This window comes from Haliotis asinina, chromosome 7 (assembly GCF_037392515.1).
Source record: "Haliotis asinina isolate JCU_RB_2024 chromosome 7, JCU_Hal_asi_v2, whole genome shotgun sequence".
Lineage (NCBI taxonomy): Eukaryota > Metazoa > Mollusca > Gastropoda > Lepetellida > Haliotidae > Haliotis > Haliotis asinina.
In genome coordinates this window covers 48,698,229-48,721,342 of record NC_090286.1, presented here as the reverse complement: position 1 = coordinate 48,721,342, position 23,114 = coordinate 48,698,229, and the positions used below count along the sequence as shown (strand labels likewise).

The window sequence follows — 23,114 nt, the reverse complement described above, 5'->3', positions numbered from 1 at the left end:
TTAGGGGTAGAATAGAGGCACGTGTAGGATATGTATGTCATGTTTATCGTGAGTAATGGATTATAGCTTGTGCAGTGTTTACCCATACGCCTCCGGAGCTACTGCTCAACAAATTTCAACCCCGCTTTACATGTATGTTATAGACCTATATTTCTAACCCTTTTTTGTCACAAGGTACAAATTGTATGGTATGTTTCAATCGAAAGTTCGAATCGATACTAAAGTATTTATCAATTTAACCTATAAAATGTATACTGTGTCTGGGTCCCCGTTTAGTGAGGTAAGGAGGCGGATGTGTTTCGTGATTAAATACACGTCTCTCACAAGACGATCGACTCTGTGCCGGTAAATGCAGAATACCGATGGTTAATATAGGATATATCCTAGCAATGTGCGCCTGCAGTAACATTTTCACCGCTATATTGAACATAAAAGGCGTGCGGATAGTCGCGTTGTGCATTGACGCATTTCTCTGACAAAGCGTCTGACCTATCCCATAATGCAACTTTGAGCGCAGCTGCACATGCGCACTGGACGAAAGCGATGTCCTAGGTCGCATTTCTCGATAGGCCCGAACTTTCTTCAATGCAGGATTTTGACGTTTACACGGCTCGTAAGGCATGACAGGGCTGGTGTTACGGTAGAAGAAACAAGTATGGCTAACCCGAAATACCGGGACTGGATTCTAGAGACGATTGATCAGCTGCGGAAGAGAAAAGCTCGGCCGGACCTCGAGCGCATTTGCCACATGGTAGAACGAAAACATGGGCTGAGTTCACGAGAGACGGAAGCGCAACTAGAAAAGCTGGTCGACTCCGAAATAGTGATAAAAGTTGACTATAAGGGCAACACAAGCTATAGAAATGGGGCCAAATGGAAGAAGAGTCATTTAGGAGGGGTTGTTTTGAATTCCAGCACGGCTAGCAAAAGGCTTCACGATGCGATCACTGAACTCAGTGATACACAGCCTACTCAGAATCAGGAAACGGAACGATTGGGGATAAGTATACGTGATATTAAAAACTGGCTGCAGTCGAATTTTGACGACGAGGTACCGCTGAAAAGCCCAATTAATATTGTTCTTCAGAGGGAAATTGATGCAGGAAGGATTGAAAAATTACCAAATGGGAATTTTTCTTTGCCATCATCTGGACATAAAGTATCCAGGCCGAAAACTTTGGATGTGAAACAAATCGCCGGCACTCCGTCGAGGAGGGGGCGGCCCCCGAAAAACAAGAACCTTGGCTTTAAAAAGGTCGGTTCTTATAACCATGTGTTATCACGATTAAGCCTTACATTGTATTTTATAATATTTGCTCTCTTTTCATCGGATGGAATGAAATTTACATTTTCTATTATTCCTTTAAGTGATGTGCGTTTTTAATGATTTTAACTTAAACGATATTGATATGATCGTATTGTTTCGTTATGATGCAAACACTTTTTTCATATTATCGTATATGAGTATCAACTTCGACTAAAAGGGAAACATCATTTTCCTTTGTTGCTTTTTTTTTTTTGACGAACGGACCTGAGATCATATGACGTGTTTCGGTGACCGGGATACGGGACCCTCACTCATTCACTGGTGGAATTTCTTTGGCGCAAGCGCTTCTGTATTGTTGTAATTTATCATTTTAACGGCATCCCGTGCGAAATAATTTCACATGGACATAGTTTCAACGCGGAACAGTTGTCGTCCGTTCTTTCAGAAAAGTAAAAACATTTTTGTTTGATAACAAACCGATGTACATACTACGCCAGGGCGGGCATCATCTTCTTACACGTGTGCAAAGCTGATTAACGCTAAATGGGTCGATCGTTTTCCCTCTCTCCGCTGAAACAATAATCGATAAATGTTTACTTGTGAATGGCAGTGAGTACATTGTGCTCGCGTGAATTCTCTCACGTACATTTGTAGGTCATGACTGACAACTGAAATGACGCGGAGCTAGAATACGTAACCCGATTCCAATCGGGAAGATACCCTCGTGCGGAGGCGAAGTACCGCGGCAGTGTCGCGCATGTTCTTGTGTATTTGCGCCTGCCCGAGAATTTGTTTTAGTCCTGCATTTCCGATACGTTTCCATGTGAAAACGAAAGTTGGTCTCGGAAATAGATATTTTTGGACACAATTCGTTGCAGTCGTGAACAGATACGTGTGAAAAAGTCGTAATATTTACCAATGAATGAAACGAACCACTGTCGCTATGGCGACCACGCCCAGATATAAGTACGAGGATGTCCTAATTTTGTGTTTTCGTTAACGTTGGGGAAATTTCGGCCACAGCGCACAACACAAGCGATATTCAGTTCCTGAAAATCAATAACTCATTTGAATGAAACTGTGCTGTTTCCAACGGAATTACCTGTTATTTTAATTTTTTTTATGCAGAATATTTCTCTGGTACTTTAGGATCATTGGAGCTACAGGCCCTGTCAGTAATTAGCAGTTGTTCATGAGCAAAGGTAATTGTGAAAGGAAGGATGGGGTGTCCAGGCTTTGTCCTTGAGGATGGAGCTATGCTATGGGGAGGAGGGAGTAGGTGGGAGGTGTCAGCAAGGGGGAGCTGAGGTGAATGGAGATAGATTGATAGATGGGTATGTGAAGGGTACAAGAACCTTGGCTTTTTGAAGGTTGGTTGTTTTTACAATGGGTTGTCATGATTAATTCTTACATTACATTTTCTAATATTTGCTCTATTTATAAGTAATATGTTTATCTAGGCGTATATTCAGTACATCCAAACACTTATATACATTGCAATGATGCTAATATGTTATTGCAGTCTGAAAAGGAAAACATGATCCTCTTTTATATATCTCATAAGTATTAAGATATGACTAGATCCACTGGTAAAAAAAAGTATGAATAGCACTTCTTTTTTTTAATCTAAAAAACTGTTAAATGAATTTACAAGTCATTCACATTCGAGAAGAAGTTTAATGATGTCAGCTCTTGCATTTTGAGGGACACAATGTTTTGGAGTGTGTTATTCTTTTGTCACATTGCTTTCATTCACGTGATGAATGAGTAAGAATATACTCTGATACATGGTGTTTATCAATACCCATTTCCTAGCCCATTTGTGTCTCTCTGCTCAGAGGAACACTTCATTAAGTGACAACTGTATGTTAATACTTCAGTCTGGACTGGACAATCCCTTGTGAGTGATTAAGTGAGTATACTTTTACGCCGCATTCAGCAATATTCTAGCTATGTGGCAGTGGTCTGTAAATAATCAAATCTGGACCAGACAATCCTGTGATATACAGCATGAGCATCGATCTGCACAATTGGGCTACGTCAGCGAACCTGACCATCTGTTTCCGATAGTCACCCATTACGACAAGCTTGGGTTACTGAAAATCAATTCTAACCCAGATCTTCACAGGTCTTACCACATAAAGGCGATTATGCTTGTCTGAAGAGGTGACAAATGTGATCGAATTGTCAGGCTTGCTCACATGGTTGAAAACCTGTCACTGGTTCCCATTTTGGCAGATGGATGCTCATGCTATTGATCACTGGATTGTCTGGTTCAGACTATTATGTTCAGACCCCCACCATATAGCTGGAATATTGCTGACTGTGGCGTAAAACTCAATTCCCTCGGTCACCAGTGATGAATATTGTGATCACAGTCCATATCATACAGAATTTATTCAGTATAAAGGCCACAGGCCCAAGTACAATATCATTGTCACTGTGATATAAAGACACCACTTGAATCAGGTTATTGAATGGACCTGGTGCACCTGGTGCATTTGGCCACCTCCCAGACTACCCTTAATTTTTTTTGCTACTTTTATCCTTCCCACTCATTTCATTTCAATGTTCAAAAGTTTTCTTTTCATAATTTTCCGGGCTGCTTTGGAAAGTTATGCCTTGATGTGTTGAAAAAATATTTTTATCCTTGCTGATTCATATAAGTACAGATCAACCTGCTCGCTCTCGATCTTCGTTCAAAAATGTTTTTGAAGCAAAGTGGATCGATTTTCATCAACTATTTATTAAAGTGATGAAAAATTGAGTGCAACAAATTCTGGAAAAGTGTCTTTTCAGTTTTTCATGGTTTTCCCCTCTGCGATCTTGCTAAGTGAGGTAGGATGGTGGGATGGGGTGGGTAGCCTAGTGGTTCAAGCATTATGTCATCATGCTGAAAAACTGGGTTCGATTCCCAACGTGGGTACAATGTTTGAAGCCCATTACTAGTGTCACTTGAAAAACACAAAACACATGTGGATGGCTTTATGACCAGTTTATGTAGCAGGGGACCTGACCAGCAATCCCCATTATCAAAGAGTCATAAAGTACCCCAGTTGATCATTGGATTGTCTGGTCCAGATTCGAATATTTACAGACTGCTGCCATATAGCTGGAATATTGCTAAGTGCAGTGTAAAACTGAACTCACTCAGTCTTTCACTCATGGAGTACTCAAGCTTCAAGGTCTTTCAAGTATTTTGAGGTACTGGAAACCAATTCTGACCTGGATATCTCAGGAGACAATGCTTTAGGATGACAACACTATGTAGAATAAAACATGATATTTTTTGTCTGTTAGTAAGTTGATCAGTGCAACAGGCTAATACTCTGAGACGTGTGAAAAAAAGTTTAAACCCAACAAACCATACAGCATCTGAATCATTAATATTACCAACATATCTTTAAAGGTGCATTCCTTCATTGTGAACAGAAAGTGACAGGTGAACATAGTCTTTACTTCTGTTGGGATGGTCTGGTGATAAAAGTGTTTGTCACATTGATTGCCTGGGTTCAGTTCCCCACACTGAGTAGAATGTGTGACACCCATTTCTGCTGTCCCCGACCGTGATATTGCTGCTAAAAGCCTTGTGAAACCTAATCTATATTTCCTTTCATTTTACTTCCCATGATGAAAAAGTGAGACCAGTGAAAACTTAAAGTTCTCACAAACACTGGTGATATTCCTTCAAAGTATTCAGTAGTGTTTTTCTGATAATTTGAAATAATCAAAGATTGGTGGCAGTGACCAAAACAGCCAGTCAGTCAATCTCATTTTCTCATAATCAAACTTGAAACTACTCATTTTGTCCTTGAAACATGTGACGATTGAACCGACCTTGAAGTTGTCAAATCCTTAGACATGTTTAATTGTTGGAATACTTACTTCACTATCAATATTTATTGAAGACTCCACGAAGTGTATGTGCATGATATATTAGTCATCACTTTAAAGGAGAAAGTTGGATGATGTTATACTTTTCCGCAGTAATAGGAAATATTATGCTAACAAATTTTTTTTCTATGATTAACGGGTTGTAATGAACCAGTTACCAGTTATGAGATATTATCCAATTCCCAACACCGGTATCATTTGTAATCTGTACTGAACCAAATGGTTACATAACACAGTGAATTCACTCATTGTGTTCAGCTGAGTATAGTAATAAGTATTTGTACTTTCTACAGGAGAGTGTGGTATGTAGGAGGGAATTGTGGGTAATCTTGTAACATGTCAACAGACAGGATATTTCGCACAGCTCTGTGGAAATTTTAGATAATGTCTGTTCCAGAATTTGTCTAAACATGTTATATTCCATGGTAGTTGATCAGCGATGAGTTGACAGATTTTGTCTGATGCAGTGTTCGTGGTAAAACCTTTTAACATTTATTAGATCAAAATCTGTGGGCATAAACACTCATGCAGAATATTGTTTGCATGTTTTTTGTGTGAAAAACACAGGATTCTGAGTTAATGTGAACCCTGGTCTAATGAATTTCAGATGTTTCCAAATTAGTACCAAATGTTACCAGTGGTTGAGTTATCTTGAGTTATCTTAACTCGTGACATCTAACTCGTGGGACGTTTGTTCCAATAGTATCCTTTCAATAGCTAGGAAATAATTAATTGTGTGATCATAAGCAGGTATCAGAGTTGTGGTGATAGGTGAGAACTCTGTGTGATACTATGGCCAGCTCATTAGAATCTGATCTGTCACTTGTGCACAGGTATCCATGAGGATCCTAGGGACCTCAGGAGGTCAGGCAAGGTTGGGTGAGGTCAAAGAAGCCAGTTAGTGACCCAGCTTCTAAATTCTTTATTTCATAAAGTCAAATATATTCTCATTGACATCTACTGCAGTGATATATTTTTTTAATAAACTAAAATATGCTAAATTATCAACAGCCATAGGCAGATCCAGAAGAGAGAGTGTGTGTGCTTGTGTGTGTTTTTCGTCTTGAAAGTCAACATAACATGAAGTTCAGAATGGTAACATTAAAAGCGACAACTTGACATTGTTTTGGAAATTTATACACCTTGGTGAATTCTAGTGCATTGCATGAGAAAAAGAATTAATGGAGCACATATCTTGGTTTTCTTGGTCAGTGAGTTATAGTGAACACCTTCAACAGCTGACATCTGCTTGGCTCAGACAATGCAATCTTGATTTACATTGATTGTCAACCTTTGTTGAAGAGTTGGAAACCTCCCCAGTGCATTGTCTTGTTCATACAGGGAGGCTTCCAGGAGTAACAGAAGAAATTTGAATGTCAGTATTTGCAGTATAGAGACAAGTGCTGTATGGGATGTAATGAGTGTACACGTCCCATTAGCCAGGTCATTGTATCCCAGTTTTATGGGTTGATGCTCATGCTGTCAATCACGGGATTGTTTGGTTCAGGCTTGATTATTTACAGATTGCCTCAATACAGCTGAAATATTTCATATGGAGGCATTGTACATGACAAACCAACCAGCCAAACAACCATTAACCGTGCAAACTGATCTCAGTGAAACCTTTGCATCAATATTTTCAGATGCATTTGCAGGACAATTAATACATAATTAAAACAAATACAAAATGGCTTTCCTTGCTCATGTTCCAAATCAGGACATTAGAAGGCTGAGGAGCAGGCGAGGTACATCTGATTGTCTGGCATGAAATAATGAACAGTGTTGAAAGGATGCCAGTCTGTCTCTTCATAAATGTTTTCCATAGAAATAAGAAAATCGTATGAACATGATTGAGAGGCTTTTGTTCATGTTGTGTTTCATTACCCATGATTCTTTGTGATGTGACGATAGATTCTGGTTTGAAAATTTATTTATTCCTTATTCCAATAATGGTTCATCGAGCACAATAAATGCCTTGCATCTGTTATTGATAATGAACCTGATTTGAAAGAAAACTCCTCAGAGCATATTAGCAACTTCATAGCTGAATTTAGATCTTCTTGTGACCTAAACAGATGAGGTATCAGAGACATTTATACTAGACAGAAAATAATTTTACTTCACTTTATTCAATATCTTCATTATTTCATGAACTAGTTTTTTGTTCATCTAAGTGAGATTTGCAAAATGGAATATTTTCGAGCCATGCTGTTGCATAACTTGTGTCATATTGGTAAGGACCCTGACAATACTGTCGTCAGGCTATAAACACTGTCGTCAAGCTATAAACACTGTTGCCAGGCTGTGAACAGTCTAGTCAGGCTGTTAACAGTATTCCTGATATATTGTGTTTTAGCTTTATGGAAAATGTCATTGAATTATTTCAATCTATGAAATTACATGACATGCTTAAGTTATGTTCTTTGATGTCGCATAGTGTATCTGTAGCAGCATCTATTGTCGAGGTAATGTATATATAGTCTGGTTCATAATTATTGAGAATTTTTCTTCTTACTTTGAGCTATCCTAACACCCCAACTGATTCACTGATACTTAACACTAAGTAATGGTATAAGGGAGGTAACTCATCTTGGCCTACTGAGTATAGTACAATTAGAGTTACCTCCCCTGAATTTGTAGCAGACATCATTTTCCTCAGCACTGTCAACAATGTCTGCTGAAGATAAAAGAAGGTTGATTTTTGAGTTGTGTAATCAAGGAATTGATGATGTAAATACATTGGCAGAGAGAACAGGAACTCCTCTTTCTACTGTGTATAGGATTAGGAAGAATTCTAAAGAGGGAAAGGATTTTGGGCACCAGAAAGGAGCAGGGAGACCCAGAAAATTGGACTTCTCAGATCGCGTCCGGCTGGGAATTTTAGCGTCTAAAAAGCAAAGGGCAAGCATCTCCAACATCAGGTATGAAATGATAGAAAGGGGATTAACAGTTGTATCAAAATCTACAGTTAGAAGAAATTTGATTGATCTTGGATGGGAGAAAAAGACTGGAATTCCTTCTCCCCTCATGAAACAAGAACATAAAGACAGGCGTGTTGAGTGGTGTTTGGCACATGAAAACTTTGACTGGGAAAATGTGAGTTTTACTGATGAAAGCTCAGTATGGGTATATCCCAATAATGTGAAAATATGGACAAAGTCTGCGTCAGCACCGTTGTATCGACGACCTAAATACAGCCCAAAGTTTCATGTATGGGGAGGGATATCCTTATTAGGAACGACCCTGCTGTGTGTGTTTGAGGGAAATCTGACAAGTCAACGCTACACTAACATATTAGATAATTTTCTCCTTCCAAGTGCACATGTGTTTTATGGAAATGACTGGATTTTGCAGCAAGATAATGATCCTAAACACACCGCAAAACATGCCAAGCAGTGATTTCAGGAGAAAAATGTGACTGCATTACCATTTCCTGCATATAGTCCTGACTTAAATCCCATTGAGAACATTTGGGGGATGTTGAAGGAATGTGTGAATCAAAAGGGGTTGACAAAAATTGAAGACATGAAGAGAGAAGTGGTCCGATACTGGGACAGCATAACTCACGAGACACTAACCTCTCTGATAGGAAGTATGCCTACCCGTTTTAGACTGTGCCGTGAAGCTCAAGGAGACTTGATAAAATATTAAATTGTTACCTACACAACATGAAAAGGTCAGTTCACTTTCACAATACATTCAATTTTATCTGATTTGTTCTCGTTTAATAATATGAAATGCTTTAGCTATTCTCAATAATTTTGAACCATACTGTATATGGTATATATGCCACCATTGATAGATGTACCTACTGTGGATATTTTCATTCAACTTTCTGTGCGTCCGTTGGTCAAGTACACTTGCATACACCAAAAGTGGATCAATATTTACACATCTGGAAAAGACTTCAAATAAAAATATTCTCCCAGAAACGTGGTGTAGTAAATAAGTTTTATGCATTGGACACACTTAAAACAACGTGGTTGGTGGGGTAGGCTAGAGGTTAAAGCGTTCAGTTGTCACACTGAAGACCAGGGTTCAATTCTCCATATGGACACAATGTGGTAAGCCCATTTCTGGTGTCCCCCATCGTGATATTGTTAAAAGTGGTGCACAAGGCAGGTGGCGGGGCTACCTAATGAAGGCCTGGGTTCAATTCCCAACATGGGTATAATATGTTAAAACTGGTGTCCCTGCTGTGATATGGCTGGATTATTGCTGAAAACGGTTGAAAACCATAGTCACTTGTACAAGACTTTGGTGTTGTGTTCCTACATGCCATTAAGGGATAATCATACTTTGGTTTAAGATACTGCAATTCTCTGCACGCATTTCTGACCCATGATTGTTCATGAATTGTTTGAAATAATTTTGACTTCTGCAAAAAATAGGGTTAGTAAACCAAACACTTGACACTTCAGCTTCTCTCCAAGTCCTAAGTCATATCTTTAACTAAGATCTAGATCAAGTTCAGACATTATGCAGTAAGGGATTTTCATAAAAGACCCTGTGGAAAAAAACAGGTTGAAATAGATCCTGTGGTGACGTTTTGGACTTCATGACCAGACTTGTTTGACGGCATGTACCAATGCTGTAAATAATTTGTTGAACTGATTGCCTGTGAAACGTGACTGCAGATCATTGGGAGTTATGTTACATAACAGACGTGCACAAAGTGTTAGTTTTGGTGTACATAAGTATGTCTCGTTGTGATGTGTCTTTAGGAGGGAATTCATATTTTATTCCGATTCCTGGAGTAAGATATTAGTATCAATTATGTGGGTGTTTCTGAGACTTTTTGCACTTGAAACCCAACATTGCTAGTCTTCTTTCAAGTGCCCATTTTGTGGTGTCCCCTCTTCTGATATTGCCAGAATCCTGCTAAAAGCAGCAGAAAACTAAACTCTTTCCAATCTGTTATGTCGTGTGTGGTGTTTTTAAAAGAAACAAATTATGGCAATGCCCACATACCACTGTGTCCTTAAAGGCTGATAGTATTAGATAGGACTTGTGTGGTATTACATGGCATGTTTCCGAGTTCCTCAACGATATTATTTCCCCTCATGCACTATATATATATATATATATATGGTTTACAGACCACTGCTTATATATATGGTTTACAGACCACTGCTTATATATATGGTTTACAGACCACTGCTGCTATATACATGTAGCTGGAATATTGCTGAGTATAGCATAGCACTAAACTTACTGCTACTCATACATACATACATACATACATACATACATACATACATACATACATACATACATACATACATACATACATACATACATACATACATATATATTCAGATAAGTATATGATATTTCTGTGCTGGACCATCTCCCAGGCTTCAGCTGATCTCTTCAACCAGTGAGTTAACAGTAAAGTATACAGTCAGTGCAGTTACTCATTTTGAAATTTTACTTTCAAAGATTTGACTTCAATAGGTACTTGCATATGTGGAGATACAGACCTTAAAACTGTAGGTATAGTTTGTATATAATATATATAGCTAGTTCCTGGGAATTGAAACAGATATGTCTATATACAAAAATAACTTTAGAGGTTGCTGCCTTGGTTCCCTCTTTGGTCAGCTGCATCAAAGTTTGAACAAGTATCTCTACTAAAGCACTGTTTAACCAAATATTTATGGTGGGGCAGGAAGGTCGAGAGCTTACCTGGAATTACCTGGTCTGTAAACTTGGAATGATCATGAGTCATCAACGCTTTGCCTTGGCAGTTTCCTGGATGTGTGTTGGAACTGTGAGGGACTAGTGAATTTATGTTGCACCAAGTAAGATTAATCAGATTTAAAGTAGGACATTCTTGTGTGGAAATGTCATCGTGTGAAACCTTGTTTGTTGTAAAAGTGAAACTGTGTTTTTTAAATGTCAACTCTGTCCTTGTTTAATGTGAAACCCTGTGTTATGTCAATGTGAAATCCAGTGTATTGTGAATGTGAAACCCTGTGTTTTGTGAACAAAAAAACTTGATTTGTTGTATGTGAACTCTGTAAGTTGCGAATGTGAAACCGAGTGTTGTGAATGTGAAACCCTGTGTGTTATGTATTAGAAACCCTGTGTGTTATAAATGTGTAATGGTGTGTTATATGATTTCAAACTCCATATATTATTCCTATTTTCGCATGATGAAACTACGCATATGTCTTGTGTTATATGTACAATATTGCTGGAGGGAAGGAAAAAAATGAAGATAAAGCATATCCATTAAATTTCAGCCTTCTATTCCCCACTTTTTTCCTTTTGGGCCCTTTTTATTACTGATCTTTAACAAAAAATGTGTTTGAGCAGGATGTTCAAAGCTTTAAGATGAATTGTCTTCCTGTTAAGCCTAGAGAAGTACATGACTTTTATAGTTGTCATTAAGGAAGTAATGCTTGTAATGTACTGCTTGGTTATGTTGTCAGTGTTGTAGAATTGTGTGAACATGCCAGTAAGGAAGTGTCATGATGCTCTGTACAGTAGGAAGGAGGTAAGACCTTATGACTGCCATACCCATTGCAAGTGGGGCAGGAGATGAAGGGGTTCTTTAGGGCTGTGTGATGGGGTCTCTTGCTTACCAGATTCCTGAAGAGATTCAGTACAATGTTTAGGTAAATTTACCAGATACAATCTTTGAGAGTACATGTTTTTAGAAGTTGGAGACCTGGTTAAGGACAAACTTTATGGATGACCAACTTCTTTAATCAGGCAGTGCAACATTTCAATACAGATTCTTGTATCGTTGTCAAGCAGGTATTGTCTTTCAAGTTTCCAGATATTCAGTGCATAGTTTTATGTCCTTTGAGAACAAAAATGAGTAGATTTTAGTACAAATTGTAGTCACAATTTGCAGAGGATATGGAGACTCTTTACAACTATTAGTAAAGATTCAGCTGAGAATTTTAAGGAGATTCAGCGCTCTGTTTCATGGAGATTTCAGTGGTGTTGTGATGGGCACATAACACTGGTTGATGTGAGGGGCACAGGTGAGGTCATATGCCATTATGGGGCTCTCATGAGGGATGTGTATTTGAGAGTTTGAGGGTGACCAACTCTCTCAATTGTGATATACGTACAACATGTATGCAGTGTTTTAAACTTATACGTCCAAGAGCTTGTATGCGTTTTGTCTGAGAACTATGATGTGAAAGAAATGAAGGAAAGTGAGACAGAATAACATTGTATCAATATGTAATCAAATCTTCCAAGATCCTTGCATACCTTAAGATCCTGTTGGTGTGGACACTGTACACTATTATCAAAGAAACATGATTGGCTGTCATTTTAGTAGTTGTTTGACCCTGTGACATTGAGAGGTTAATGTCAAGTTTGTTTGGTATATGAGCAATATTTTGTGGGGAGACACTTTTAGTTGAAGATTAAGAAAGTTGATCCAATTAGTAATGGCCTGCTTTGGATTTACCATGAGCTGATTTGACCAGCAGGTTACTGACACTGCTATGTGAGAGGCCACACAAGAACTTTAACATTTCGTTCCAAAGGTAAGGGCTTTATTGGTGATAATTTTTGTTTGGCTGAAGGTTTGAGCAAAACATATGTAATGCTGAATTTACATGGCTGAGGTTTGTTTGAACAGACAGAAAAAAATTGTATAGTATTTGATAGTAGCTGAAATTTGTTTTTACAGAAAACTGCCATTTTGTTAGATGTATGTGATATTTTTTGTGGCCTGGTGATCTTGTCTAAGGGAAGTAACTGCTGTGGGGATATGCTGTTTGGAAACGTGGTGAGAAAGTTTGACCAGACTTTTGTCAAAACCTGTTTTTGAAGTTTATTGCAAATCTTCTTATGTTTAACATTCAGGAAGTGTTTTGAAGGCCACGTGGTAAGCTGGTGTTGATGCTTGATAGTCTCTCTAGTGGTTGCTTGTTGACAATATGGCGCTTAGGAACTGATAATGAAATGTGAGGTGCTTTTTATTAGGGAACAGAGAAACATGGAAGAAGTTCATAACTTCATATTGATTTTAAGGCATTTGAATTTTCTCGTATCTCCTGCTGAGGAGGTTGTATTGTTAAGGCATTTTGATGTGAAAAGTTTGAACAGATACCAGATTATTTGCCCTCATTAGTGATATCACTTGTATGACATGGCTTGAATATTCCTGACAACAGCATGATACAACACTCACTCACTACTGGCAAACAAGGATAAGTTGAGCACCGACCAGACAATTGACCTGTATTAGCATGTATGAGTGCTACGCAGTGGCGCTTTATGAGTGAAGGGGCCCCAACGTGTCAACAATCGAGTGCGACCATGTAAGAGTCATATTAGCAAGGCATGTGCAGCTTTGTTTCATCGTCATGCATTGCATGTGCATTACACTATATCTGTTCTCCCTTTCCTTGTTTGCCAGAAAGTGGGGTTCAAATGTCAGGTATTTGTTTCTATTGTAGCTTCTGTTATTGAACAAATGAAATGTCCATTGAGGTTACTGCTGGTTTGAAGTACACAAGATTTTGTGGTATTTACAAGGTGCGAAATAGCTTCCTAGTGAGTCAGGAAAGCTATACTTGAAAGTTACTAGACAACAAAATAATTCACCATCCAATTTGAATGGAGATTTCTTGGCCTGGATTTTTACCATGGGCCAGCAAGCCCGGGGCTATTTCGCACAGTGGGTATTTGCTTTGTGAATCATGTCGTTGTTAGCAAGACATGTGTTTTAACATGGCTGCAAAATAGTGTGTGTGTGTGTGTGTGTGTGTGTGTGTGTGTGTGTGTGTGTGTGTGTGCGTGTGCGTGTGCGTGTGCGTGTGCGTGTGCGTGTGCGCGCGCAAGTGAGAGAGAGAGGGGGGGGGAGTGTATTTATATCCCACATTCATGTTTTGGTAAGTTCCCTCCAATATGCTGTATTTACACAACACAACTGGTAAACAAATAATGAGGTCATGTGAGCACAGTAATGTTTGTCATATTTTGAATGACGTTTTACGAGTTGTAGTACTTTTGTCTTGACTCTCACAGAAGAGCCTGCAAGAACACACGTTTTGTCCTGGAAAGCGCATTTTGTCATATGTGTCTTGTTCGTCTTCCAGTCTGTCCTTTTCAAGAAATGAACGGTCCATCATGTCCAATTTCATGTCCAATTTCAGCCACCTAAAGTAAAGAAGAGCTATGGGTCTGAGGAGGAAGTGTCGGAGTCGGTCAACACAACCCTGCCGGTGCTGGAGAACCGTTGTGACTTCTGTCAGCTGACAGCTTCCACCAATCGGAAGGGCCGACCTGAGAAACTACTGATATGCAAGGACTGTAATGCTAAAGGTGAGTTAGTGAGTTTAATGTCATGATGACTTTAGCAGTATAGCAGGAACAAGGTGGGAGATGTTAGAAATGGGTTTCACCCATTTTACCCATGTGGGGAATTGAACCTGGCTTTGAGCGTGACAAGTGAAGGATTTAACCATAAGGGTGCCCTACCACCCCTGTCGAAGACGAGGTAGGTGAATTTGCAGAAACGCTTGCAAACCACCTAATCAACTTTTTGTGCTATCTGGCAGCATAATCCTCAAATATCAGATTTTGTTGCTCTAGATATTTATCTCTAGGTTTGGGAATAGGCTAGATTTGTTGGTATCCAGTTATAACTTAATAGCTACTGAGTTTTGAGTAATTGCCTCTTCATGAATGTCTGTATATGAAACCATTTGCTGAATCCCAGTGATGAATGTTAACAAAAAGCTTGAGTTTGATTCCCCCAAGTCTTCATAGTGGGTGGAGTTGTCTTGGAAAATCCTGCTAGTTCACAATCCAGAGAAGACTGGGAAACATCAAATGATGGTAGTCTGTTATTCTGAACCAAGTTTCAGTGCTTAGTTTTACCACAATTTTAAAATGACAGATATTGATGGAGAAACACCTCATTAAAATGTCTGCTGTCTCTTCAAGCACAGCAAGTTCATAGCTCCAAGGATATAGTCCAGTGGACCAGTGTTAGTTCCATCTGACATCCTGTAATGGTTGTATCCACTGTATGTTCCAGCTCATCCATCATGCATGGACTACTCGGTGGCGCTGGCCCGGCGGGCTCGCAAGATACCTTGGCAGTGCATTGACTGTAAGACCTGCTACATCTGTGATGACGCCGGGGATCCGGTAAGTCAGGATGTCTGTAGGGAGCCGGTAAGTGTGTATTTCCACAGGGATGTGTTAGGTCTTTGTGGATCCAGTATGTGTCCATTAGGATCTGGTACGTCTATGTGGAGCCGATCAGTGTGTGTGTCTGCAGAGATCTGTCTTTGTGGATCCAGTATGTGTCCATTAGGATATGGTAGATCTATGAGGAGCCTATCAGTGTGTGTGTCTGCAGAGATATGTCTTTGTGGATCCAGTATAAGTCCATTAGGGTCTGGTAGGTCTGGTAGGTCAAGGGAGCCAGTCAGTGTGTGTGTCCACGGGGATGTGTTTGGTTTTTGTAAAACCAGTATGTGTCCGTTTCGATCTGGTAAGTGTGTGGGTTAGATGGAATAGCTTAGGCTGTTGAATAGTGTAAAGCTGTAGGTCTATTGTAATTTAGTAAAGCTGTAGGTTTGTTGGACTTGGCTAAAGCTGCTGCAGGTCTTTTGGAATGGGGTAAAGCTGTAGGTCTTTTGGAATTAGGTTAAACTATTTGAATTTTGGACTTAGGCCTGTGTGTTTGTTTGAATCGGGTTAGTCTATTAGAATCAGGTTAGTCTATGTGTGGGTTAGGGTTGGGTGTGTGTCTATCAGAACTGGTTAGTCTGTGTCTGTTCAGATCGGGTAAGCCTGTGTGCCTATTGTAATTGAGTAAGGCTGTGAGTCTGTAGGAATCTGGTGATCTTGTATCATTTTCTCCGTAGGCCTGTCCTTCAACCAATCTGTTATTTTCATGTTTCTATCATGGCCTGTCTGAGTCTGTCTGTCTCTTTCACTGACTGTGTGTTTGGATCTTCATCTGACATCAGATCTGTATGACCTGCAAGAGAGATGGTTGTGATATTTTAAAATACAGGTTATTTTTCATGTCCATGTATACCTTTTTCGAAATAAGAGCAGAATTTTCATAAAGATGAAATTGATCTTTATCATAACAGCATTATTTTCTTCCTCATAACATACCCTGAAATATACAACTTTTAGATGTAAAGTGATATGTGCAATAATATACCATAGGGTATTGTTTTGACCAGTGTTGCACATGGAGTGACTTGGTCTGTCACATTGCAGGATTTGATGTTATTCTGTGATGGATGTGACAAGGGATATCACACCAACTGTCATGAACCGCAGGTCAAAGAAAAACCATCAGGTAGGTATAATCATAAATTATTTCTCATAGTCATAAACTTTGAACAATGATGTTTCCCAAATATTTGTTTTCCTAAGGAACTGACATGCAAGAAGAGGTGATATATTTGTTTACACACACTCTCCATGTTTGTAGGCAAGTGGGTGTGTATGGAGTGTGAGACTGATGGAGTGTCCGCAGAGGCTCTCGACTCCCAGGAAGCAGCCAAAGCAGCTAGCAAGGAGCTGTCTATTAAGACAGGTGAGTGATTCCCCCAGTAGTACAGGTGTACCTGGTAGGAATACGTATAGCGTGTTGTTAACTGGCATTTAATGAGGTAGTTAACTAGTCATTGTCTCAGCAGTAGATGGGTACCTGGTTGGAGGTAGTGTAGTATCATTGCTGATAAAGCTGCATATTTCCAAGAATACCTCAAATACCTGTCCCAGACTTGATTCCTGCAGGCTTAATAATAGAAGCCTCTACATGTCCACTTGTTTATGATCTGTTTTGCGTATATCTTTTTTACAGAATGGTATCTACTATAGTAAGGGTGATGATTGAGGGGAAACACCTATCGCAGTAGCACCACCCAAGCACTACATGTATTCCTGTTGCTGCATACTTTTGAGATAGTGAAAGCCTATTGCGACCAACTAGTGAAATACTAGTTTTCTTCTGGAATTGTAAGAAATAATAAGTCATCTTTCATAAAACACACTTGCCAAAAAACGAGTGATTGCTCAGCACTTAATCTGAATCTGATTCTTATTACCCTGCATAACCCAAGCTGCCTGTTAGGCACTGGAAGTTATAGTCACATGACTTGATCCAACTGGGTACCAATTTTCTGTTGGATGAACAGAGGCAGATTACAACAAACTCACTTTCCTAAGGTGTGACCACATGAATCACATGTGCTTCATTGCCTCATTCATTTCCCACATGAATGTATAGTTTATATGAATAATAACAAGTCGAAGTAACTAACAGGCTCTTTTAATAACTGACAAGATACCCTGAACCAGCACTGTTATACACAGTTTCAAACTCGATGTCGCATTGCGTACATGTAACGGGGAAGGATACCTTTTACTCAAAGTGAACGAATATGGTAATTCCTGTATTTGCGCCACACTTTTGTCAGTGGAAGTCAATTATTAAACTATTGATAGTCTCACATACATCGATGCATCGACAGTGTTTCATTTCTACCATTGATTAATTGCTATTGGAGACTCAACAATTGGAATCCATCAATTAGTTTGATTCAACGTTACAGCACTATCACGCAGTAAAGTCAGTGTCCCATCTGTTGCAGACACGGAAACAGACAAGTTGTGTGCATCCGAGCCAGGCCCATCCTTCCTCCACACACCATGCGATTCCCCTGTGGAGAATATGGAGGTAGACAACAACAACAGGTATGTCGTGGCAGTGCTGGGGAGGTTTTCACTCTTCAACATTCATCTTTTTCACCCCCCGCAACGCATTTTGTGTGGCGTGTTAAAATGTCCTCTGCCTGTCTGTGTGCCTATGCACATTTGTCTTTCATGGACCAGAACTGTAAAACCTTTCAATATTTCTTCATCAAACTTGGCACATACATAGATCTGGTGGTGTAATGGTGCCTTTTGGTAGTTTTAGAAGTCTGAATAAAATATTTTGTGTGTTTCCATGGAAACATATTCGTGTTCCACTGAATTTGGTGGGCAAACTCTTTTCTGGACCAAAACTTTAAAACTGTTGTTTTGGAATTCTGAATTAAATATATTTCTGCATTTCCATGGTAACAATTTTGACTTTGACTCAATTTGGTGGTACTGCTCTTTACCAGAGCAGAAGCGTTAATTATTTCTTCACCAAACTTGGCACTAAGATAGGTCTGGTTGTGTACTGGTACCTGTTGGCACTTTTGGATTTCCGAATAAAATGTGTCTTGTGCTTCCATTCCAACAAGTTTGGCTTCAACTGAATTGGGTGTTTGTGTTCCTTTCTGGGACAGAATATAAAAACCATACAATACTCTCCTTCCACTTCCACTATACACTTATACACACCAAAACATTTGACATCATCATAACTAGTAGACATATATTGCATAGTATTTTGCCACTTGTGGGAGGGGGGATATTGCTGACTTGGTGTTTTTAGGCAACTTGTATTCCATTGGTAATGGGAAAATAATAGAGGAGGTGCAGTGTCTAATTTACTCTTCAGAAGAAGTGGGCCCTTAATCCATGGTATATTTAACATAGTGGGACATTTGCCATTGTATGTGGGTTATTAGAAAAGACAAAGGAGAAAATACATTCACACTGCAATTTTTATGAATTTGTCATGCAAATAGCTGTTTAGTTGTATCAATTAAAGTGTTAATTTAAATTGAACTGCTGCATTTTCTTTACCACAAAGCTTATGTTTCACTGCCATTTTCACTTGCCCCATCAACCAGCAAGTTTATGGTCGGCACTATCAGCATGTCTCTTGAGCGTGGAAGAATGGAAATTATCAATTTCATCAGTGAAAACATTATGTTTTCCATTTTTCAGACAACTGCACAAGTGATTTTGTTTTTACTCTCATTATGAAGGAACCCACAGATACAAACCTTGCTTTTTCGTTTGGAATGAATGGGTTGATGATTTGTTCTCAGTTTTAGCATCGGTTGGTGTATCATTGGTTTTGATAGTTTCATCTCAGTCATTAAATTAGAACCGTCATCACTTGAATTGTGAAAATATGTTGTAAATATTAAAGAATTTGGAGAGGTATGTTTTCACATTATTGATATGAGTCAAAATGTTTTTATACTGCGCCAGTCAGACCCATGAGGTTAAGGGACAGTGCGTCATATCTAACTATCATGCGTCAGTGACACAAGGAGGCAGTCTAAAGTAGACTATGGAAGTGCTTTTAATGCTTAGTGCAACTTAAATATACTGAATGCAGTGTAAAAATATGTTGAATTTAGTGAGGAAAAAAATTTCAATTATGTTTAAGTAATGTGTTTTTCTAATTAGACTGCCAAGGACCCATAGATGAGTGTCTGAGATATGTGTGGATTATACAGTACACAACTTTTCTATGCACAGGGAGCCATGTTGTTATTAACTGCCTCTGGTCTGGTTTTCTAAATTCCATGTATGATTTGAGAGTGGAAATATATGTAAAAGAAAGCTGTTCTGTGTGTCCCATGACTTATATGCCCCAGTGTCATGGATTTTTTAGTTTCTATGATTGTATTGGTGTTCTGCTGCTGTTGTGAAACTTATACCTTCCTATCAGTTAGCTGGTTCAAGGGTGATAACTGTATGTTACGCAAAGTAGGTCACAGACAGTTCCTTTTCGACCGCTCACTGACAGCCAGGTTATGTCACTTGTAGCTTCTTGTCTCCTTTTGATTTTGTTACTAGTACTATTACAAGATTGTTGTAGTATATCACTGATATTGCAGTGTTGTAGCAAATGACATTACTGTACATTATGACAAATGTTACAGTTTTATAATACATTGTATGTGACCAGTATGACAATGTTGTAACATGGCAGATGTATCACAGTGTTATTATGTGACTAATGTGACAATGTTGCTCTATGTGGCCAATATTACAATCGTGCATCACATAAGATATATAACAATGTTGCAACATGGTAGATGTATCACAGTGTTGCTATGTGACTAATCTGACAATGTTGCTATATGTGGCCAGTATTTACAAATCTTGCAACAATGTTGCAACACGTAATATGACAAAGTTACTACATATGATTAATATCAATCATGTGACGAATAACAGTGTTACTACATATTACTAATTTTACAATGTTGCAACATGTGAACCTTATTATAAGAGTCTGCAATAATCAGTGTGGTGATATGCAGCTCACTGTCTGCTCCATAGAGAATACCTGGATATGTGGTATTATACCTAAAGACTTGGTGTGTGGCTTGCTTTGTCAGTAACAGGATTGTCTGGTCCAGATGTGGTAATGTACAGTTTATGTATTCATTCAAGCCTGCATATATTACTGGCACACTGCAATATTCTTGTCAAATAATACATATCGGAAATATACTTTGTGTTCTGGTATTTTGAGTAAAACAGTTCTGCGAGGATTTATATTGTTAAGCTGAAGACATGTGAATGGTTTGTTTCTTCTCAGCTACTTTAAGGAGGAGGCAAAACCAGTGAAGAAATCCACAGCGCCGCTTCCAAAAGAGCCATGTTTAGTTGACAGTGTGTATCCTGATGCCTCAGACTGGACAATAGACGAAGTGGTCCTCTTTTTTATATCTGTCGGCTTCGAGGCACAGGCGGAGGCATTTCGAGAACAGGTAGGGGCATTTGATCTGGGCTTAGGTCCCCAAAGCAGATGTAATGATTTGGCTAGAGTTTAAAGACTCTAAGAAATGACAGGAACAGATCCAAAAATTTAGTTGTTTTAAAAAATATTTGGGAAATGAAGGGGAAAGTTGCAGTCCAATAATGCTGTGTTAAAGATACATGCCTTCAGCACACATTGATTGGCACCACGTCCGATTGGCACACAAGTAGCCCCTGGACTTGCGCATTTGCATTTCACTGTCCACAGTTACTTCCCTTGACTAAGATATGACCTACTGGTTTTTGACCTCTAAACATCTTTTGGGTTTCACCACTACTGTTGTGATCAGGTGGTGAGGTTAGCTGATTGGTTGTCATGTCATCAGTTCCCAATTGTGCAGATCGATGATCATGCTGTTGATCAGTGGATCGTCTGGTACACACTTCATTATTTACAGCCAGCTGGAATATCGCTGAGTGCTGCATAAACCTAAAGTCACTCATTGTTTCATACAAAACATGGGAAGAAACCCATCATTATAATACAGCTACATTGTTCATAGTGATTGTGTCAGACATCACTCATAATCTCAGGCGGTAGGGTAGACAAGTGCTTAAAGAGTTTCCTTACCACACTGAAGACCTGGGTTTGATTCCCTACATCGGTACAGAGTGTAAAGCCCATTTCTAATGTTTTGTGTCATGATATTGCAGGAATATTGCCAAGAGTGGCATGAAACTAAGGTCACTCACTCACCACATAACACTTGGGTTTTTTTTGCTTCAGGAGATTGACGGCAAGTCTTTGCTCCTGATGAAAAGGAGTGATGTGTTAACAGGTCTGTCAATCAAGCTAGGTCCTGCCCTCAAGATCTATAAACATGTGGAGTGTCTGCAGACGGCAGGACAGGATCAGAACATGCACCAGTAGGCGCTGGTGTAGTGTACCGATCATGTACTTTGTACAGTGTGCAGACAGTGAGGGAACAGACATGTACTGAGCAGGTGCTGATATAATGAACCGACCATGTACTTTTGTACAGTGTACAGACAGTGGGAGAGGAGATGTGTACTGAACAGGTGCTTGTGCAGTGTACTGATCGTGTACTTTTGTACAGTGTACAGACAGTGGAAGAAGAAATTGTACAGGACAGGTACAGATTAGGTTTGTACAGATTAGAATATCAGATGATGCATTGAATATTTGTACTGTGCACAGACCATGGAAAGACAGATCACACTCTGAACACTCTGCTTGTACAGTGTGTACAGACCAGGTACTGAGCATGTGCTTGTGCGATGTATTGTGAAGATAGTGATATGACAAGACCTTGTATTGAAAAAGTGTTAGTGCTATAGTATAGGAGGATTATGGTGAACATTCCTCAGGTCTTACTGAGTGAGTGACAGATATATCTTGCATAATCTTCCTTCATTCATCTGCATTCCACTTATAATAGACGCATTTTGGGATTTGATTTTTTTTTTTTTGAATAACCATCTTCCGATAATACGCAGAGAATTCAGGAACGATGTAGGATACATTGTGTAAGAAGATGCAAACACTTCCTCATTGGTCCCTAATGCCAGACCACTTCCTCAATGGTCACCGATACCAGACCACTTCCTCAATGGTCACCGATACCAGACCAAGTGGATGTAAGGAGGAGAGGTGAAGAAGGCATGGGTGAATACTTTACCATCTGAATCAAGTCGTGCTTGAGATGCAGCTGCCAGGCCAGTGATGTTCGGCCAGGTAATTCATGGTTTGGATGTGATTTCCTTTGGACTTCTCAGCAGCTATCTCTAGAGTCAGGAATGTTCAGGGATTTAGTATGTTTTCCTGAAAACTACCACGGTTTCTTTTGTGCAGATGTTATAAATATCAGTACAGGTATAGAGAGTGATGTAGTCACCAGTTGTTGTGTAAGCTTGGTATTTTTATCAAATATGAATGAAATGCTTTCAGGAACTTGAAGATGTAACAATGGATGATTGTCATTGTTGCAGATGGTTGTAATGACATTGGATCCATGAAATGTCTAAGATTTACATTTGTGATAGGGACTTTTTAGATTTGACACCTTGCTACAAGTGAAGGTTGTCATAGGATGTGAATTCCATGATGTTCAATATTAAAGTGCTTAGTTGAAGAAAAAGTATTTAAGGACATGGTAAATGTTTTTTAGATTTTTATTTAAAGTTATAATGGATTTGAGGCTATTTATTATGTTGGTTTTTTTTAATATAAGTGCACTGCATGCTTTATAGTAGTAGAGTTGATGTGCAAGCAGTATCAAACCTTCACTCACTTTTGTGAGTTCTTATAAGGGACCAACCA

The 23,114-nt window shown here is 39.1% G+C and overlaps 1 protein-coding gene across 1 annotated transcript; it reads left to right on the top strand.

The window, feature by feature from the left end:
- Positions 1 to 536: 536 nt before the first annotated feature.
- On the top strand, positions 537 to 21,800 carry LOC137292223 (histone acetyltransferase KAT6B-like). The gene is made up of 8 exons (XM_067823802.1): positions 537 to 1,255; positions 14,293 to 14,461; positions 15,180 to 15,292; positions 16,385 to 16,466; positions 16,602 to 16,706; positions 17,767 to 17,869; positions 20,613 to 20,784; positions 21,561 to 21,800. Exons 1-8 carry the CDS (start codon positions 656 to 658, stop codon positions 21,702 to 21,704), a joined length of 1,488 nt encoding a protein of 495 aa, XP_067679903.1. The 5' UTR covers positions 537 to 655; the 3' UTR covers positions 21,705 to 21,800.
- Positions 21,801 to 23,114: the final 1,314 nt, after the last annotated feature.

Coding starts and splice junctions, on each gene's coding strand:
- LOC137292223 (XM_067823802.1), top strand. CDS start 656: ATGGCTAACCCGAAATACCGGGACTGGATTCTAGAGACGATTGATCAG. Junction 1,256..14,292: donor AGAACCTTGGCTTTAAAAAG/GTCGGTTCTTAT, acceptor GTCCAATTTCAG/CCACCTAAAGTAAAGAAGAG. Junction 17,870..20,612: donor GAGGTAGACAACAACAACAG/GTATGTCGTGGC, acceptor GTTTCTTCTCAG/CTACTTTAAGGAGGAGGCAA.